The sequence below is a fragment of the Culex pipiens genome, chromosome 2 (genome assembly GCF_016801865.2).
Source record: "Culex pipiens pallens isolate TS chromosome 2, TS_CPP_V2, whole genome shotgun sequence".
NCBI lineage: Eukaryota > Metazoa > Arthropoda > Insecta > Diptera > Culicidae > Culex > Culex pipiens.
The window spans coordinates 86410652-86430935 of NC_068938.1; the positions used below are offsets into that span (position 1 = coordinate 86410652).

Below are 20284 nucleotides of genomic sequence, written 5' to 3' on the forward strand. Positions count from 1 at the left end.
ATATTTCCCCTATTTTAATTTCAAAAAATATTTTTTTTATTTTTTTTTGAATCTTTTGAAATTTTTCAATTTTAATTTTTTTTTAATTTTTGTTTTTTTTTAATTTTCTTTAAATTTTTATTTTTTTCATTATTTTTTTTATTTTTATACATAAAAAAAACAATTTATTTTTTTTTCCGTGCATGATTCAGTTTTCCGTGCATCATTCCATTTGCCGCAGTAGCAAACCAGCAGAATAGCGGGTAGCAAAGTGAAATCCCGAAGAACTGAGAGCAAATGTGCTACCGCGACAGGTACCGCGGTGGGGTTGACGTCGGGTGCAAATTTGATTTGCTTCGATGTTTGTTACCCGCGCTGGAGATGCACTTACTGATAGAATTCAACCTGTTTCGGACTGGTTGACGCGGCGTCGTTTTTTTTTATTTTGGAGCACATATTGGACTTTATGCTGAGTTTGGCAATAGTTCTTCTGGGCACACTCTGATGCAGTTTCTACCTCCTCCCCCCCCACAGATTTTGTTGGACATCAGAGAACGATGGTAGCTGAAGGCCTGGGTTTATAAAATGAAGTGTCTTTTCACAGTCAGCGGTTTCGTCTGGCGTAGTATTTAGGTGTTGTGAATGTTTTTATCATTTTTTTAAATATAACGATATACAATTAATATATATTTGAGAAAACAGAAAAGTAATGCGAAAAAACAACACAAAAAACGAACCTTAAAATGCAAAAAAAAACCAACACACAAAACATTTCAAGTCAAAGAAAAGTCTAGTTATATGTTTCACATGTTAAGTTTTACTATTGTAAACTAATTTTCGCGTGTGCGTACGAGGTGTGTGTGAGAGAGAGAGGACTCGGACCCCTCTAAAAACAAAGAAAAAGCATACATACACAAGTCCTATTAAGTTTAGGTTGCCGCTTTAGGGAGTAATTGCTTTTCCGCTCGTCGTTTCATTTCCGTGTATCTCATTTTGCGGCTCCAAAAAGGGCGGCCAAGTCACACAATTCACGCAACACACAGACACACAATTATGTGCACACACTTTGCAGTAGGTGAAAGCAATTTATAAGCAAATCAATTGTGGTATTAGAGTATATATTTCGGACAACAAGTAATTCTTTAAGGAGAAAGTATATTACAGCTGTTTTTCTTTTTGTTTGCGATGGGCAAAGAAGAGAAGTGAGGAAAACAAAAAAAAAAATACGTTGAAAAGACAACCCGTTTTGCCACTTTTGTATGGCAAGCAGTGTTGCCACAGCAGCACAAAGCGCAAACGCTAATTGTAATTTTTAATAACTGATAGGACCTTATTCGATTTGTTCGAACCTGAAAACGCTTCTCAACGAACGCCATTTACAAGAAAGCTTTGAAAATTAAGAGTATTGTTACAGTAAAAAAAATCGCGAAAGCAAAAGTGCTAGATAACTGCGCGCCATCTCTTGAGCAGGAAGAAGATTTACAATGTTGCACTTGCAGACAAAGACACACACACACAAACACACAGTAAAGATAATATTTAAGCTTAGGGCAAAACCTAAAGACAAGGCAAAATCATGAAAGCACAGCGTGCGAATCAGCAAAGTGAACATGTTTCCTCTTTTTATTACTATTTTTATTATTTTTTAAAGAATTGTAGAAAATTATTGGTTGTGTACTATTTATTGTATTACTTTTTAACTTCGTTTTAAGTAAAGCTATCCGTATCGAAGGAAAAATCAAATCATGTCAAGTGGACCCTTTATTTCTCGTGCTAAGCTAGCACACGGCACCTCAGTGAGATACTTCCCCCATCCAAATTAAAAAAAGTCAAGGATCGAACTCTACACTGATATTAGTAGAACAAGGATCAAAGTGCAAACGCATCCGTACTACAGGATCTACAGCGCTCTCTGATCGGAGAACGAGACGAGAGTGTGCTAGATTTCCGTTTTTCTCTTTGTTATTTGATAAGTATTGTTTGTACCGCGTCTTGTTACGAAGAAGCAGGTTAGTTTTGCTACACAACCAGTAACTGCCGCAGCACTTTTACCACCACCAAAACACGGCTATGTCTGATGCAGCAATCGTAGTGTGATTAGGGTCATTCCCAGAGATGTCAGAAGGGCACGTTCAACCTCTTTCTAAAACCTTCCATTATCAGAAACCAAACTAGAGAATTTGGAAACGCTTCGTATTTATTTATTGCAACTTATATTTTAAACCTACTTTCTACGCGAGTATCCTGTGCCAAAACGAAGAAGAATAAACAACAACAACAAAACTCTATTTACATATCTCTCGTGTAAGAGCAATTCGCCGGGGCTTCGCGCCATCCTTTGCGTCTCTCCCACTCACAATGTCGTTGTCGCGCCGCGAACTCCGAGCTTGCCATAGCGTAAATTTCAATTCCCCCGAGAAGCAGCATCAGCACACACACACTTTACAAGTGAAAGAATGATTACCCTTAAAAGTGTTAGCGTTAATCTCAAACAAATCCGATTTTTTGTCGCTTGTGAAAAAAGCAACAGGATACCGTCGAAGCTGTTGTTGTCTTTCTCTGTGTATGGTAATGCTTTAGTTGACCCTCTTTGTGATACTAATAAAGAAAAAGAACATATTTGCCTATGTATATAAGCTAGGTTTCAAACCACACACACACACACACATGCTCCAAAGGTTGATTTGTTTTAGTTTTGTATTCTATCCGGACGGAGGAGAGCACGAACGAAGCAAGAAACCCCCGTCCCAACTCTCCCATTTGTCTTTGTCCAAAATAAGAATATCCTTAAATCGCAATCCAATTCGCTTGTCCTAGGTTTAAGGCTCAGATGTAACATGTAAAATAGGCCACCGGAGTAAACGCGTGTGTTTTGTTCTTTAACAATTGCCTCCTTTAGCTTAGGTTGTGTACACACATTAATCTTCCAAGAAAAACAAAAAAAAAACACATTCATTTGTTGATTCTGTTTATTGCTCACAATTAAGAAACAAAAAACTGTTATTTTTTTTCCCTCTAACTATTAGTAAGGTGCAACACTCTGATATATACCAGTTCACGGAAGAAACATAGCATTAAGGAATCACACACACACACATATAACTCTAAGTAAGGCATCATTAGACTGTAAGGACGGCCAATTACGTGCTAAAAAAACCCGAGTGTAGAGAACGATAAAAATAATTGTGTGTGTTGAAAAGCTGTGCATTTGAATGCGCAGATTTCCCCTTACCCACCACCACCACCACTCCAGAAGACGTGTGCCGATTGATGTTACCTTTTTGTGCGTACTGTGTTCCGTTCCCGTGAAGGCTGGGATTTGAAGAAAGCTGATGGTTTGCAATACTGCGAGGGTTGATGGGTCTGTACTTTCAATTTCAATTTCAATTCAATTGGTGTTTATTAGAATTTAACAGTTCTGCTCCAGGATGTTACATTTGCAATTCAGAGATTTGGAGAACCTTTCAACTGAGATCAATTCATAAGCCTTTACAGGGAGGGTACATGTTTCTATGTTTAGATGTTGCTAGCTGCGTGCTCTTTTAGGGAAAATAAATTTTGAGAAAAAACCCTAGGGGTCTGTACTCTCTTGAACTAAGATCACTTTCTTTCTGTTGAACTTTTTTTTTCCTTTCTGCACTGAAATATCATTAAATTGCCGATTTATGACGATTGCCAAAGCTTCAATTAATAAAAACTATCATAATCCAGCCAGATCTTCAACATTTTAGACTCGTTTGGAAGCTCTTTCGATTACTTATCCAACGATAGCTCGGATGGTCGATCCGGATATAGTTCACTCGCATACAGGCAGGGTTCCCAGATCTTCGAAATTTTAGACTCGTTTGGGAGGTCTTTCAATTACCAATCAAACGATATATCACATAGTAATATTTGATACGATTTCCGGCAAAATTTGAAAACCCATTTAGGCCGTTGCAAATATTTTTCAAAGTTTATGTTTTTGGGGAAAAAAAATCCGTCAATACCTCGATATTTTCAAACCTAATGATTGGAAAGCAGCTGTACGCCTGGCATTTTAAAACACTTTTTTCATCCAAATGTTAAAACCTAGGCTTGTAATTTAAATTTTTATATTTTTTTATTTTTTTACGCCTTTATTTATGAAGTTTCAATAATTTGCGTTTAACATGTATCGCCAATGATATTGACCAAATAATACCTGCAAGCAGGGTGGCCACCAGATTTAGATTTTCAATTTCCCGGTTTTCTCCCGGGACCAGAAGGAATTTTCCGGAATGTTTTTAAACCAAATTACAATGTTCTTTAGGCTAACGTTAATATCATCATACTTTTTGAACGCATTCATTTGGTTCAAAGTTTGAATTCCTCATGAAAGCTTTCAAATCTTGAGTAAAAAGTAAGTAAGTTGTAAACGAAGCCGTTTTGATCTGTTATCAATCAAACCTCTAATTTTCAAATTATTGGATTTTTTCATCAAAAGTAGTTTTTTTTAAATAAGATAATTTATTTATAGAATTTATTAATTTTGTAAAATAGATTTACAGAAATACATTGTTATCAACATTGATGTAAATGCGCGTTAATTTTCTTTGAATAAAGGTTTTGTGAATTCAAAAAGAACAAATCTTCCAAGAATTATCAATTTCTGTGATTTTTTTTTTTTTTTTGCTAAAATTATGTGAGTACTTTCTTTTTAACCAAAAAAGTTTTTTGCATCATTAGTCTCAACAAAAATGTATACACTTTGGCAGCAGCGCAGGAAAAGTGCCATACAAATGTAAAAAAAATCGATACCTTGAAACTTTCTTTTTAGAATAATTTTTATTAAAAAATATTTTCTTTAAAAAAAAACAAAACACATAATGGTAAAAACAATTAAAAAATTATCGTGATTTTTTTAACAACACGTAAGGCGGGTACACATTTTATTTAAAGTTTTTGCTGGCCCGAAAAATCAGGGGACAAAAAATTATTATTTATTTTTTTTATAAAACATCAAAATTTTGATGGGAATTTAAGTGCAATCAGCTCAAATCAATTTAAAATGCATTCCCTTGCGTCTAGAATCATTTTTAAGCATGTTTCGGTTGATTTAATAATCTTTTGAATTTTTGAAAATTTTCGATCTTTATGTTTTTTCGTTCTTTTTTTTGTTTTCGTCAAATCTTACATTTTTTGAAGACTAATGATTGCAGCCACGTAGCCCAGTGGTAACGCTTCCGCCTCGTAAGCGGTAGATCGGGGTTCAAATCCCGGCTCGGACCAACACAACTGGTGATCTTTTTCCTTAACATGTTAACATTAAGTTGAGAATGAAACTGCCACTGAATCCGCTTTGTAAATGCCGGCCCCGATACTCTTCAAGGGTGTTCCCCTCAGGAACAGGGAAAGATTTACTTACTTTTACTTAATGATTGCAAAACAACTGAACTAGCGTAAAATGCATTTTAAAACACTTTTTGCATTCAAATGTTGAGACTATGGCTTGTTCTTTGAATTTTTATATTTTTTCAGATTTAAACATACTACACATACTTTTTTGAAGTTGTAGCTATTTTCAATTAAAAAATAATTCTATTTTATCTCTAAAAATCAAATGGTTGTGAAAATTCTATACAGCATTCTTTTTTGAACATTTTTGAACCATTCTTTTGTTGTTGAGATACAGGCCACAGAGATATTTACTGTAATGTTGTTTTCGTACCATGATATCTAATTTTCCACTTACAAAAAAAAATCTTAGTTTTAATTTTATGCAAAACTAATATTTTACCAAGGATGGGGTAAATATCCGCCATTACGGGGTTTGTCTCCCGGACCCCCTGAGACCGCTCGTAGTACCCCCAGGGGTACATGTACCCCAGGTTGAGAACCGCTGGTAGAGCAAACATTTTGCTTTATTAAAAAAAACAAATTCGCCTTGTAAAAATATCATAGGATACAACTGAAAAAAAAAAAAAAATCCCTAGCCAAGAAGCATGAGTCTATCACACAAATTCAAACACAGATTTCGCGAATTCTTCATTTAGAATTACAGGAATAATATTCTTATTGAGAAAAGAACATATTGAATACATTAAAGAGGCTTTTGTCAAATTCTACCGAAACTTAAAATATTTTCCCGGTTTGTCGGTCGAATTCCCGAGTTTTTCCCGGTTTTCTCCCGGTGGATAAAAATCCCGGTTTTTTCCCGGTTTTCCCGGTTTTTTCCCGAGGTGGCCACCCTGCCTGCAAGGTATTATTTGTTATCTCGTTACTTAAACAAAATGGCAAAACGTTACTTCATGTTTGTTTTTCCAATTGACAGATTTTTGCAAAAAGTTTCTTGAACATTTTTTCCATTACCGGAATAATGTTTGGCCTTCCTGACCTCACTGAGAAAAGGCTATAAAATCACTCAAAAATTGAACTTTTTAAATAAGTCTCCAAGATATACCTTTATATATTTATATATGATACATATCGGCTCAGAATCAAATTCTAAGTAAATGTCTGTGTGTGTGGATGGACGTAGAATTTTTTTCTCACTCACTTTTCTCGTAACTAGCTCGACCAATTTTGTTCGGATTTGTGGTTTTGGATTCGTCTCGAGGTTTTTTAAGTCTTTTTTGAATATCATTCGGTTTGGTGCAGTACTTTAAAACTTATGATCAAAAGACTGTTTTGGTTGGTTCCCTGATATTTGTCAGAGCTCGAGAATTAGTAATCATCATCGACCCGATCGTTGAATGTTCACACAGAAAGCGCCGACGATGACCATCATTTGGATGCGTCCGACACGAAAGAATACCAAAACACTTTTACAGCCGGGCGTCACGACTGCACGTGCTTTCTTTTTCTCTCTTTTCCTATATCTTGCGGGAAAGTGTGGTGACAGCAATCATTTGAATGCAGTCAAGAGGAAGGCGAGACTTTGCGTTGCGCTCATTCGCTCGGATGTGTGTGAGCGAGAGCAAGGTATCAAGGCGAGCGCAGTCAACTGTCACCTAAAATGACTACTGATCACAAACACATTTTGATTCGTATTATGAACAAATTATGACATTTTCTGAAACCAGTGGTCGTCCACGACGGCAAAATTTGTTCTCCTTCGACCCTCCCAGATTTCAAAATGCCATCAGCTTAAAAAAAAACCATCTACAAATCGCGATATTCTCAATTTGTACTTCGTGTATACTAATAAGAACTACTTCCTAGTCCGCGCCGCTGAGCTAGACGACGCTTCATTTCTCACTCTCCGTCGCAATTCTTGTCCGCAGGTTGTGAGTCAGTATTCTTGTTGTTGCAATTTTTAGTGTGTCGATTTCATTGTTTCCAATCGGAGTACCCGGATGCCATTGTTTTTTTCCCGAGAGGATTTATAGGTGCACGCTAGTTGGTTAGACTAAACGACGACAAATATGGACGACACGAACGAAGAGATGAGATACACCACAGCTGTAGAGAGTTCCACCCATTTGATCTTCTTAATATTTAAAAACTAATACAAATATATGTAAACTACTGAGCAAATAGACAAAAATTACACACAAAACAAAAACAAAAGTGAATGATGCGTAACAAATTTCCTTGAAGAGACTGAAACGCCAAATTGATCATACCTTTAAAAAGTAAAAAATATCGTGGAAATCGAAAGAGATGAAAACAAAATGACGCCTGTTATTTATTGTAACACAAAATAACCGCAAAAGATTGAGGAAATCGGACTAAAACCTGTTTATTAGAGAATTTTTTGTTAAACTTTCGAGATTGATAAACGGAAAAGTGCGTTGGTGATGCATTCGAGAAAGAGAGAGATAAACACAATTTCAAAAACGTTCCGTAACATTGTTCCGCCTATTCCTGGGGAGGGAAGCGTGAAGGGCGTTTGCGTTTGTCTGTGTGTTGTTGAACGTGTGTGTGTGTGTGTGGAGCTTTGGCCAGAGGTCACGTGTTGCGCCGAAGGCTATGAAAACTCTCACAATAATATTATAATCAAGTGCAATAAACAGAGGAAAGCGTAGGCAAGCAAGAATGGACACCACTAACGGTGCAACCGGGCCGGGGTTTCCGGCTGTGCGTGCTCGACGAACCCAGGACATTCGCCAAAAAAGTAAAATTAAGCCCAAATCGTGTGATATTTTTGAGATATTCCATCGTCGTAATATATAAAAATCAAAATTTGCCATACTTATTATCATAGCAAAAGGTTAGGGTGTAAAACTTGCTGGGTTCGTCGCTTGCACGCTGGAGACTTGGGCTAGAAGGTCACGCACACACAAACACGCGCACGCACACAAACATGCACGCCTAACCACAGTTTGGAGGGAAGAAGTTACTCTAAAGACTCTGAAGAATCTTTTACTTAACAGCGCTACTCATGATGTGTGTGAGAAACGTGACAAAACTAAAGGGGGAAACAAACCAGACTCGTTCACGAATCAAACAAAACAAAACTGAAACCCAAAAGCTCAAACTGTACCCGTAGTCATTCGATGAAAAGAAGAAGAAAAAACTTGTTGCTAGTTACCATTATTAATTCTTAATTAGTTAAATGAGAAGCGAAACTTAACATCACTCGAAATAAAGACTCAATTAAATCTAAACAAAATGTGAAATGAACAAACTAAACATGATGAAAAATCAATACGCAAACAACAGCAAAACAAAACAACGGAGACCTTGATTAATCTTATTGCCACATGACTTGATATACAAAATACACACAAAATAGACAACAAAAAAATCAAGCACTGAAAACGTGCCCTCCTGTAGACAAAAAGAAAATAAGAAGAGACACCCTGATGGACTACCAACTAACAAGGGACGTAAATCTCATCCCCGCAAAAATGATCCTCGTTTTCTTACTGTTAAGGTTTTACTACTTTTAGTTTCCTAACGCTATCAAACCAATGAGAATCAACGGTTGTTGCTAGTTTTAGACTATTTAAATGCCCGCAAGCACAAAAACACGTGCGCTGCTGCGTGTAATGTACTAGAAAAACAAGGCGAAACTCTTTTCCATTAACACACACAAAAAAATATGCTTCTTCATTCCTTCTTATGAAAAATAAAAGCTACAAACTCACATACAACACTGAAAAAAAAACACACACACATCGACAGAGTTTTTTTCCTTGGCTTAAGTTTTTTAGAAATGAAAAAAACAAAAAAAATAACACTGTTGCGCAAACTGTTGCTGCTGTTGCTGTGAGACCAACCTAAAACACCGAAGTCAATTGCTTGCTTTGAAGCAAACTAAATGAGAATCCAACCTGCCGCGCGAGTTCAAGAATGGTGCAAAAAGAAAAAAACACGTCTTAACTGTTTTGAAAGTTTTTTTTTGTTGTTTTTGGGTAACACAGAGGCTAGCGACTTTTGGAAATTAAACAAAAATCACCCTCTCGAAGGGGAAATTTATGGTGCGCGGCTTAACCACACATAAATACAGATACACACACACACATGCAAGGAATGTTAAATTTACATGCGAAGAATATTTTTACTAACAAATAATTAAATCTAATACGGTGAAGTGTTCATTTAAGTAATAATACAAAAAGAAGTTACAAAAAACAACTGTAGTCTTATTTTCTTATTTTAAGTAACGTAAAATAATGAATAAAAAAAATCACATTTAGATTCACAAAACAAAAAGAGAAAAGAAAAAAACAAAATATAATAATAAAACAAGACTGATTTAACGATAACGGTTAATGAAAAAACATTATAATAATTACAATCACATATGAACAACAACATATACATACGTATCATGATTTCTACCTATATTGATGTGTAACTGATAATAAACAACAACATAAAAAATCACAAAGATTAAATCTTTAGACCGCGGACACACCCTCTCACACTAGACACGAACTCTCACATGTAAAAAAAAAGTATAGTGCAAAGAGGGGCTTCCCAGCAAACAACAACAAAAAATGCGCGCCGACGAGATCTCGACCATCAAACAATCGAGTCCCGCACACGCTCTTGTATTTCTTGGAACTAAAAATTGAGAAAAAAAATAATTTTCCAAATACTGTCCACTTTACCGCCAAACCAGTCATCAACCACGCGAATCATATCAGCTCACACTTCCGCATGAATTTTTGTTTTGTTTCGTTGATATTTTAAAATTTTGCAAAAAATAGTTTCTTGTAATTTTCTGAAAAATTAGTTGATTTTCAAAATACCTTTTACTACGATACGAATCTTCCAATTTTCATCCGAGTAATCGCAAACATGTTTTCGCAAAAAGCAAAGTGGCCAAGTCAACTGTGTTGCATTCACCAACCATCAAGGAAGGATGCGTGATGTTTCAAACGCTCCGAATCAATTGTGGCGAGGTTGAAAATGACAACAATTGTATTGAATTTGAAATTTGAAATAGCAAAAATATGCGAGGACGGCGCAAACCCCGCTCGAATTTACTTGCATTGAACCCAGAAAATCTGTTCGTCCAAATGTAAAAACTTTGACTTCCCATGCCTCATTATCAGCCTCAAAAGTGATGAAAATGCATATTGGACATTTTTGTGAACTAACTTGTTATGTGTTGACATAATTTTGGGCTCTTTTAAAACTATGTTTCAAATGCTTTGAAATGTGAATGTTCTGTGACGTGGCATGCCGCGAAATTTCCAGGGTGGCCACTCAAGTCGGAAAATCGGACAAATCGGGAATTTTTGTGATTTTTTTTGTGCAAAAGTCTGAAATCTCAAGCATAGGATTGGTTTATTTTTTATAGGGGGTATTACACTATAGTAAACAAACAAACAAATTTGCAATTTTTCGCGTTTGACAGTTTGCAAGCTGACGTGTCTGCAAACAAATCATGGCGAGCAAACTGAAAGATGTTAAAATGTGCGAGTTTGTTTGCCGTAGTCTAATACCTTCTTAACTCTCGAATAATTTTGCCATATTTTGACAATCTTCAAATCAATTTCATTAGCCAATAACCATGGCATGCATTTGACCCGGATTTTCATGATATGTTTTATGAATCAATAGATTTTTTATTGATTATTGACATAGTTTATAGATTCCCTTTAACTTATTTGTGAGGATGGGTAAATTACTATTTAGATAAAGCTTGATTTTCAGTCATTTGAAAACTGAAATATCGAAAACTGAAAAATACTACTTCATTGAAAATTTGAAAAAACGAGTATAAGCTACAAAAAATTAAATACAAGAAATGTTGTTATTATTACTATTATTTTCATACATTTCGCATAAAACATTTCGGGAAAAAACATGGAGTCTTATCAAACTGGATTTTTCACTGATAAAATAAGATCATTTAAATTCCGACAACTTGATTAATCAACATTGAATAAAAAAATTACATCAAAATTTATTAAACTTAAAACGTATCTTGGTTTAACATTTTTTTAATGTGAATTCCGAGATATTTTGAACTTTTGATTACTTTGATCATTTTGAAAGCGTTCTTCGATGAACGATGTTTTTTCTATTAATCAAAATAATCAGTGCTTCCATCTTTAAATTTTTTTTAAATAAATTTATTATATTTAACCTAAATGTTCATATTTTTACAAAAAAGTATGATTTTTTTTTTAATTTATTTTGATTTTGTTCGACGGTTGGTATTAGTTTTTGATTTGAATTCATTCTTTTGATAAGAAAAGAAAATTTAAGATTCTGAAAATTATCAGGTTTTTTTGAAAATGGGATTTGAGTGGTCACCCTGAATATATTCCTTTTTTTTTGCCCTGATAATCACAATTTTGTGATCATTTTGGAATGTGACGCTTTGGCATAAAAACAAATCCTTTTTTGTCTGTTTTTTTTCTCAAATTTTATGGTATGGATCTGAACCATATGGTTCGAAATACATGAAATGTCAACCATTTCACGTGGGACAAGTATGCTATTATGGGCACTAAATTGAGACAATACTTTTTAAAAGTTTGCCAAAATACTCCCTTTTAAACCAAATTTCACGGGATTTTGGGAACATTCTAAAATATGAAAATTCGAAAATTGAAAATTCATTTAATAAAATAAAACATAACAATAACAAAACGTTTATTTAACAAAAAACTTTGATTTCAATAATTGCAAGAAAACTTTGTCATCTTATTGTTTTAATTATTTCTTCAGTTAAATACAATCTTTAATTACAGACATTGATGTTTAGAAAACAATCAATAACATTTTCCTGAAGTTAACAATATTTAAAGGAAAAGTTGTTCTAATTTTTTCAAACTTACTACTTTTCGTTTTTCGATTTTTTTTCTATAAATTTGGCTGGACAAACATTTGGATACTCATATGATTTCCAAACATAAATATTTCTCACGTGGCAACGAAACTAGACCGCCTTTTATCGAAAAAAACAATAAGTTTCTCACCTGATTATTTGTACGACTTTTCTGCTTAAGCTAACAGCTAACACAAAACAAGCAAGTAACGAATATGATACTAGACGCTACCATTCGAACATCATCCAAACAAATTCGGGTAATTTTTATACATAAAAAAAAAGTAGCACACACCACTTTTCTTATTTCCATAGTGCAAATGAAAGAAGAAGAAAAAACTCACACACACACAAACACAGGAAATGGCCAAACTGTAACACAATACACATACGAAGAAGGTAAACTTTACAGAAAATGTGGTTCACATATTTGAGCGATATATTCTAGTCAGCGCAACTGTGTTAGAGAAATGAGATACAAATTAGTAGTGGAGAGACATGTCCCCATGCTAATCTTCAGAACTGATTGATCAATTCCAAACAAATAATTAAAAAAAAAAAGATAAAAAAAAACAACTTTACTAGCGAAGATAACTGAAAAAAACCCTATACAAAGTAACAAAAAAATAATGAAGCAGCGAATGCAACAAGCATACACTCCGGTGCTCGCGTTTGTGATGTTGTGCGTTTAGGCTATCGATTTTCGGTTTTCAAGAAGCAGAAGGAGAGATGCATCTACCTGGTTATTTATGAAAGCAATAACACATACCCACACATACACACACACACACACACTGTCTGTCGCACTCTTTACACCAGAAAATGGCGGCTTTGAGGCCACCCCGCCATTTGGGTTGTCGTTGCGCCACCCCCGCCGGCTTAAGTCCCCGGAACGGCCAGTTACGCACAACTCAACCCAACTTTTTTTTTTTTTAACAAAGTGAAAACACTCGTCCCGTACTAATTTGTAGTGAAAGCAAAAATGAAAACAGAAAAATTGTTCCATTGTGTTGAGGGAGAAAGAGAGAGAGAGAGAGAGAGAGAAAACGAACAACCAATCCTTTTCCAAACAGGTGCTGTGTAGAAAATAATACCTAATTAAGCGTACTTAGACCACTAACGCTACCACCTCTCTTAGGCTAACTCATTAACGGAAAACAAAACAAAAAAAAACGAATTAAAAATACACAAAAGAAACACATAATAATCAAGAATAATCTAAAATGGTGCGACCGTAATGGCAAAAAGAGAAGAAAAAACAAACTTAATCATAAGAAAATAGATTGTGATAAATTTATATCTTGAGGTCTTATTACACAAACACACACACACACAACAAGAACAACAACCACAATGTACACTTTTATCACACTATGATTTACATTGTGATTTCTCCTTCCCTTCCAAAACAAAACGAAATAATAGCGAATTTACACCGATTCAGTTGTTCACCCATTAGAACGGCTTCCCAGTAAAACTGTCTCAATTTTTCTCTAGATATTGTTCGCAAAACCACCCGCCACTTACCAATTACATTAAAAAACAAACTTACACAATTGTCCACACACAAACACTCGCATGCGTTTCAAAAAAAAAAAAAAAAAAAATACGCATGTAAAAACAAAAGCAGTTAAGCAAAAGACCGAATACAACTGAAAGCAAGACAAAAGATATGAAAGAAGCACTATTCATCAAAAAAACAATAATTGAAAAACTACCAAACGAATGAGCAAACACAAAGTTAAGCTGTAAGTGGTTAAATATAACGTATCTGTGTAAAAACGAAGAAGAAGAAAACAAGCAAAAACAAAACTCTTGGTACTGCGGGGTAAACTTTTACCGCCGTTTTGTTTTAGATAAAACTCACAACAACAACAAACAAAAAAAAACGTGGACGTAAAAGACAAACCATACACACAACACAATCAAATTGTATTTTACCAAAACCCGAACACAAATTCTAACGGAAATTAATGAGGAAAAAAACAACAACAAAGAAATAAAATTAAAAACAAAATGGGCGCAAAATGATCATTAAAGCATACAATAAAATGAAATCGTGAGAAATGTTTTGCCTTTGAAAACACTATTTATATGAACAATAGCATCTAAATCAATGTAGCCAAAAAGTATGAGTAACAAAAAAATACTATAGTAATTAATGCGATATTGAAAATATCAATAAAATATGATTAATTGAGCAAATTGGTGTCCATTAATTGTCTACTTCTTCAAAGAATACAAGAATCATTTGAAACTTTTATAGAATTTTATATTTACGAAACACATGTGGTCAAAAAAAAGCAACAAAACAAATCGTGAAAACATGACGCGCGTGCTCTGGTGAACAAAATCCGAAATCTAAGCTGAATGTGTGTGTATAGGGTTACAAACAAACAAAAAAAAAACGAGCAACGTGGTCCCAACCGGGCTCACGAAATCCCACCCACGGCGATCGTATCCCCCGCGCCGCTCCCTTCCGCGGCCACACACGCTAAATGTGTTCTAGTTTAAAATAGTAAAAAAAAGCAGCGGCGACTGGCGGGCTCCTCACCCAGCAATTCTATCTCTTCCATACTTCCAGTTTTCGTACACGCGTTTGTTCCTTGTTCTTTGTGAGAGAGAGAAAGAAAAATAGTTGTAACTTTCCTAAAATTTCCCGGGCCGTCGCCGCCGCCGCCACTACTGTGTACAGCGAGCAAAACCAAAAACCCACCCCGTCGTCGTAGCGCGCGTGAGGGGAGCGAGCGGACTCGGATCGGCGCGTTGGGGTGTTGCGGGACCGCGGCCGACCACTGTGGTCAAATTCAAAACTTTACACAATGTGAAAATCATCTTTGTAGAAATAAGTTGGAAAAACAAGCAGAAGCAGAAAAAAAAAAGAATTAAGGTCGAACAGAGCTGGTAGTCACAGTTTCGTTGTGTTTAGTCAAATATTGAAGTCTGTTGAATGTGGGTGGGTCACACATCCTAGAAGGAAAAAAGAAAGATTAGCGAAAATGGCAAATGTGTACACAGGAACAGAAAAATGGAATGTACTTTGTGATTATTATAATATTTTGACACAAAATAAAGTAACAGTAAAAACACGCTAATGTTAAGGTCAGAAAAAAGGATGATTTGTAGATATAGTTTCCATTAAAAAGAATATTTTAGAACAATATTAGTCTGTAATAAGGTAAGAAAGAAAAAAAAAAACAAAAAAATGCCACACAAAAAAATCTATAAAAAGGAGGAAAATCGCAAAAAAAGAAATTGAAAACCACAATTCATGATAATATTCTAGCCTTATTTAAAATTAATGAAAGAAAAAAAAATGAACTATATATTACGACGCGAAGAAAAGCAAGAAAATGAAACCTATGAAAGTGATTAATATTGAGCATTGATTTACGAACATATATTAATGAGTAAGAGTCATTGATTATATAACATTTGAAGTGTAAAAATGAAAAACCACAAAAAAAATAAATTATCTATTATGTATATGCAACGCGTGTATCATTTATCTGTTTTTGACAAATCCCTTCTTTTCATAATTTTTTGTTTCATAATTGAATAAATTCCGATCACCTTCCCCATGACTGCATTCAAAAGAATGTTGTCACCTCGTGGCTCTTCACAAGCAAGAAAGAGATATAAAAAATGAAGGAAAGAGCACGTGCCTTCGCGTCGCGTGGATGCTTGAGTGTCGACCTTCGTGTGCGTTCACTGACGGTCTTTTCGTATTGATATATTCGTATATTCAGTCAGCATTCAACGACCGAGTCGATGATGAAAGCTGACTGACTAGCTCTTTAAAATGGTGGAAAATTATTGTTATTGACCGTTTCCCTTTTGAGAATTGGTTGCGATACAGTATTGAGCATTGAAGACCGCTCTCTCAGAACGTTATTCAACGTCAAAATTTAAATAAGCTTCTTAAGTTTTGTGGTGATGCTAGAGTCAGTTTCAATGATATTACGCCCATTCCAGAATTTTCAAAATATTTTTTCGAAAAGATCAAAAAAGCTCAGCATTGAAAATTGGACCATTAGCTAATAAAAAAAAATAACAACATTGAAAATGTGAGAATGTTTGGATGAGACTTGAAAAAATGCTATTTTCTTGTTTCTTTTACTTTTATTCGCTGAGTTTCGCAACCAGAGGTCTAATCTTCAATGTCGCTTAGGCAATGTTATTGAAAATTTTCTGGACTATTCGAAAAAATATTATTGGATGCAAACAATCATGGACACCATTAAAAAAAACAAAAACGGTTTTTTTTCAGTCAAAATAAAACTTAAAGTGGCTATATAAAAAAAACGGTGCACTTCTGTGAAGTACCTTCCGATCGCAAATGTGATTCTACATTAAAAACTATATTTCTAACTCAGCAGCAGAATTTTTGTCCATACTTCTCTACGGCACAAAATTTCAATAGTAGAAAAATTTTGAATTTAAAAAATTGGAGTTTGGTGAAATAAAATTTATTCGAAATTGGATTTTTTTTCGTGTACCTTTTTCTCCGAATAATCCTCATCAATACCTACAACTTTGCCGAAGACACCAAATCGATCAGAAAATTCCATTACATTACTGTATGAACAGCCAACATTGTATGGAGCCTTGTATGCAGCCATGCCAGATATACAGATAAATCCGAGGATAAATCTGTATTTGACAGATTTTTCGATCCCAAAAATCACAAAAATCTGTATATACAGATTTTTTGAGATGATTATATTTGAAAATTTCAACAATTTAGTGTTTGACTTACGCTTTACTATGATTAAAAAGTCTAAATCTACTGTAAAAATTCTAAAAATTTCTTCCATTGCTCCGAATTCGACATGGTACAGATAAAATACTGATTTATTTTAAAGAAAATACAGATCTGTCATAAAATAATCTGGCAACGTTGTGTATGGGTTAACCAATAACACAGAATGGCTTCTTTGGTCATAGAAAAGGACCTTACAAAGTTTGAACCAAATCAAAAAATATCAATAAAATCCATTTCCGGTTTTGGTGGGTAATTGTTCACATGATAAAGTCATCACAAAAAATGGGATCTAAGGGGTCTCCAGTGCAAAATTTTACACCTGTAAAATTCATGTTAAGAAAAAGTCTCTATTTTATATGTTTACACTCACTGCTTTAATCAAATCGTTCTCAATCTCAAATGATAGTCTCAGATGTCCGCTCCAAGCTCCAGGTCAAATCGAGTTGATATTTGAATGGATCACTTTTTTTATCTGAGTTTTATTATTTTAATTTTTTGAACAAAGATACTAATAACTCCCTTTAGATTTAACCGATTTTGGTCCTTATTTCCCTTCATTTTTTTAGCCATTTAGATGCCTTTTGAATATCGAAATTTGACTTAGTTACAGACATTTTAAGATTTTTAAACTTTCAAACTTGGTGTCACCGCTTCCCATTGTGCTTGAGTGCTCATATTTGACCCAGATGCTAGTCATATATGTCCAAACAATTCCTGAAAGTTTCATTCAAATTGGTGAGGTTGATGAGAGATGAGTATGCTCTGCTCATGGACGACTCGCTCTTAAAACGAAAACTCTTGGCAATAATACAATATGTCACCTAAATGAATTTATATGACTTGTTTTAAATAACTCAGATTATTGTAAATGCCGTCATCCGGGGTGAATCGGGACTACAGCCTGAATAGGGGCAGCAGTGTTTAGAGCATGGCTTTCTACCTAAGGTACTCGCGATTGAGTGTGTAGTAGTGCGGTTGTCAAAATCGTTATCTCTGACTCTCTCACTCCACTGACACTGACATTGTTTATGTTTTGGTTTTCCTGGCACGGTCCATTGTTCGTTTGTTATTGTTTTGGTTTTAGTGGCACGGAGCCATGCACTCACACTAATGCCAAGCAAAATCGCGAGTACCTATGATATACAGCCTTGTGTTTAGAGCATTGAATGGTTTTAAATTTGGAAATGGATGTATCATCTTGTTGGTCTGAGTCTGTTCTAACCGGAACCAAACAGAAAAATCAAAATATTGTGCTCCTAAATGGTTAAAACTGCTGTCTCCATTCGTCCTATGTGTCCCGATTCGCCCCATTAAATGCATTAAATAAATCAAATTAGTAAAACATAATTTTATATTTACTTAGAACTAATTTATCGTGTACATGACACCGCAACATTTGGTAAGATGTTGCGCGACCAACCTTCTGTGTTATTTTGATACAATGTCACATTTCCTAACAACATAACACATGTTGCGCAGTTGTTACTCAAAGTTTATGAGACTTTTAAATTATTCTGGTTTACTAAACTATCACAAATTTAAAAAAATTCAAAATAAGTTAAATGTTGCTAAAAGTTCCAGTTAGTGTACTGTTCTGTAACCGATTCGTATGGCGACGCCACTCGAGTCAGCTCGCGAGACCTTTCGTGCTGGGCATCGAGTCAAGTTGCGACGATAGCGGGGCGGCCATCGTCAGCCGGGATGGAACCGTACTCGGCGAAGATGTCCACTCACAACAGAACAATCACCTCAAATTCGGTGGTATAATTCCACCAGTGGCACAAGAATTTCACCGTGATCACATAGCGAATGTTGTGCAACGTACGCTGGAACAGGCCAACATGAGTTGTGGCGATTTGGACGCAATTGCCGTTACGAACCGACCGGGGCTTCCGTTGAGCTTGCTTGTTGGCGTTCGGTATGCTAAACATTTAGGTACATTATTTGTCTATGCTTAGTTTTTCGTGTAATTTAAAAAAAATATTTGTAGGCAGAAAATTCAACAAACCAATCATCCCAATTCACCACATGGAAGCGCACGCCTTGATGGCGCGAATGACCAACAAAGTGCCATTTCCGTTCGTTTGCATCCTTATCAGCGGCGGTCACTCCTTGCTAACGTTAGTAAAAAATACCAAACAATTCTATCTACTTGGCAAAACGCTGGACGACGCTCCGGGAGAAGCGTTCGACAAGATCGCGCGAAGGTTAAAGCTCCGCAATCTTCCCGAGTACGCCTGGATATCGGGTGGAAGAGCTATCGAACTGGCCGCTGCATCCAGCACAAACATGGCGAAATATGACTTCCCGCTGCCCTTGTCCCATTACCGCGATTGCCAGTTCAGCTTTGCCGGACTCAAAAACACCGCGACACGCCACATTCTCCAGCAAGAGAACCAACTCGTTTTGGCCCCCGATGCCGTCCTGCCGGATTACAACGACCTGTGTGCGGCATTTCTTAACGCTTCCGCGAGGCATATCGCTCAAAGAACTTTGCGAGCGATTCGCTTTTGCGAGAAACAATCGCTGATCCAGCCAGGCGACCCCAAAACGCTGGTCATTTCCGGCGGAGTGGCGTGCAACGATTTCATCTACCAGACCGTCTCGAAGATGGCGGAATCCGTTGGGTACGTGACCGTACGGCCGCTGAAGAAACACTGCACCGATAACGGCGTGATGATTGCGTGGAATGGAGTGGAAAAGTTTGCTGTTGGACAGGATATTGTTCTCGATTACGATTCGGTTGATATTGTTGGCAAAACTCCACTTGGGGTTAGCTTAATCGAGATGGTAAAAGATGCCAATATACCCAGTAAAATGTAATTCTGGTGAATGAAGCCTTGTACAAATCAATAAAGTAGAGAGAATCATTTTGAAATCCTATTTTAAGTATTTGCCTAAAGCGGTATACGCACTTCGGAAGGAACCGGTCAAGAAAAAATTCAAATGGGTAGCAGCGGCAGTGAAAGCAACTCAGAGAGGGTGAAGAAAAGCCCCATGAAATAGCTCCCTCTCCTTTGTTCTGCTGTTCGTAAAGCTATTTCTTGACCCCTTTCCTTCCGATCTGTATACCAGCCTTTAAACAGTAAATCCTAAACCCAAAGTTGATTCTTATGGCAAATTTAACGCAAACGTACTTTCAGAATCTAAGATCTAAAAATAAGGAAGTATTTTCTTCTAAATTTCCGAGTTACAGCTAAGAAACTGAAAAAAAGAATTGTGTAACCCAGATGTTGCGTGTCCATTTGACCCAGCTTACCCCCCTCACTGATTTCATAACATTGTGCGCATGCAACATCACACCAGCTTGCAACCGCAAAGATGTCGCACAACACATTTCGCTG

The 20284-nt window shown here is 35.8% G+C and overlaps 2 protein-coding genes across 2 annotated transcripts in view; both read left to right on the forward strand.

Annotated features, from left to right (window-relative positions):
• Nucleotides 1-15663, forward strand: part of LOC120419785 (protein Gawky-like) — a 42599-nt gene extending 26936 nt beyond the window's left edge. The window contains exon 11 of the mRNA XM_039582618.2: nucleotides 514-15663. The gene's annotated coding sequence lies outside the window, so the exon portion shown is untranslated. The remainder of the gene's footprint in view (nucleotides 1-513) is intronic.
• A 2733-nt stretch (nucleotides 15664-18396) lies between these two features.
• LOC120419794 (probable tRNA N6-adenosine threonylcarbamoyltransferase, mitochondrial) lies at nucleotides 18397-19818 on the forward strand. Its single transcript, XM_039582630.2, has 2 exons — nucleotides 18397-18875; nucleotides 18931-19818. The coding sequence occupies exons 1-2, from the start codon at nucleotides 18503-18505 to the stop codon at nucleotides 19761-19763; spliced, it is 1206 nt and encodes a 401-aa protein (XP_039438564.1). The 5' UTR covers nucleotides 18397-18502; the 3' UTR covers nucleotides 19764-19818.
• Nucleotides 19819-20284: the final 466 nt, after the last annotated feature.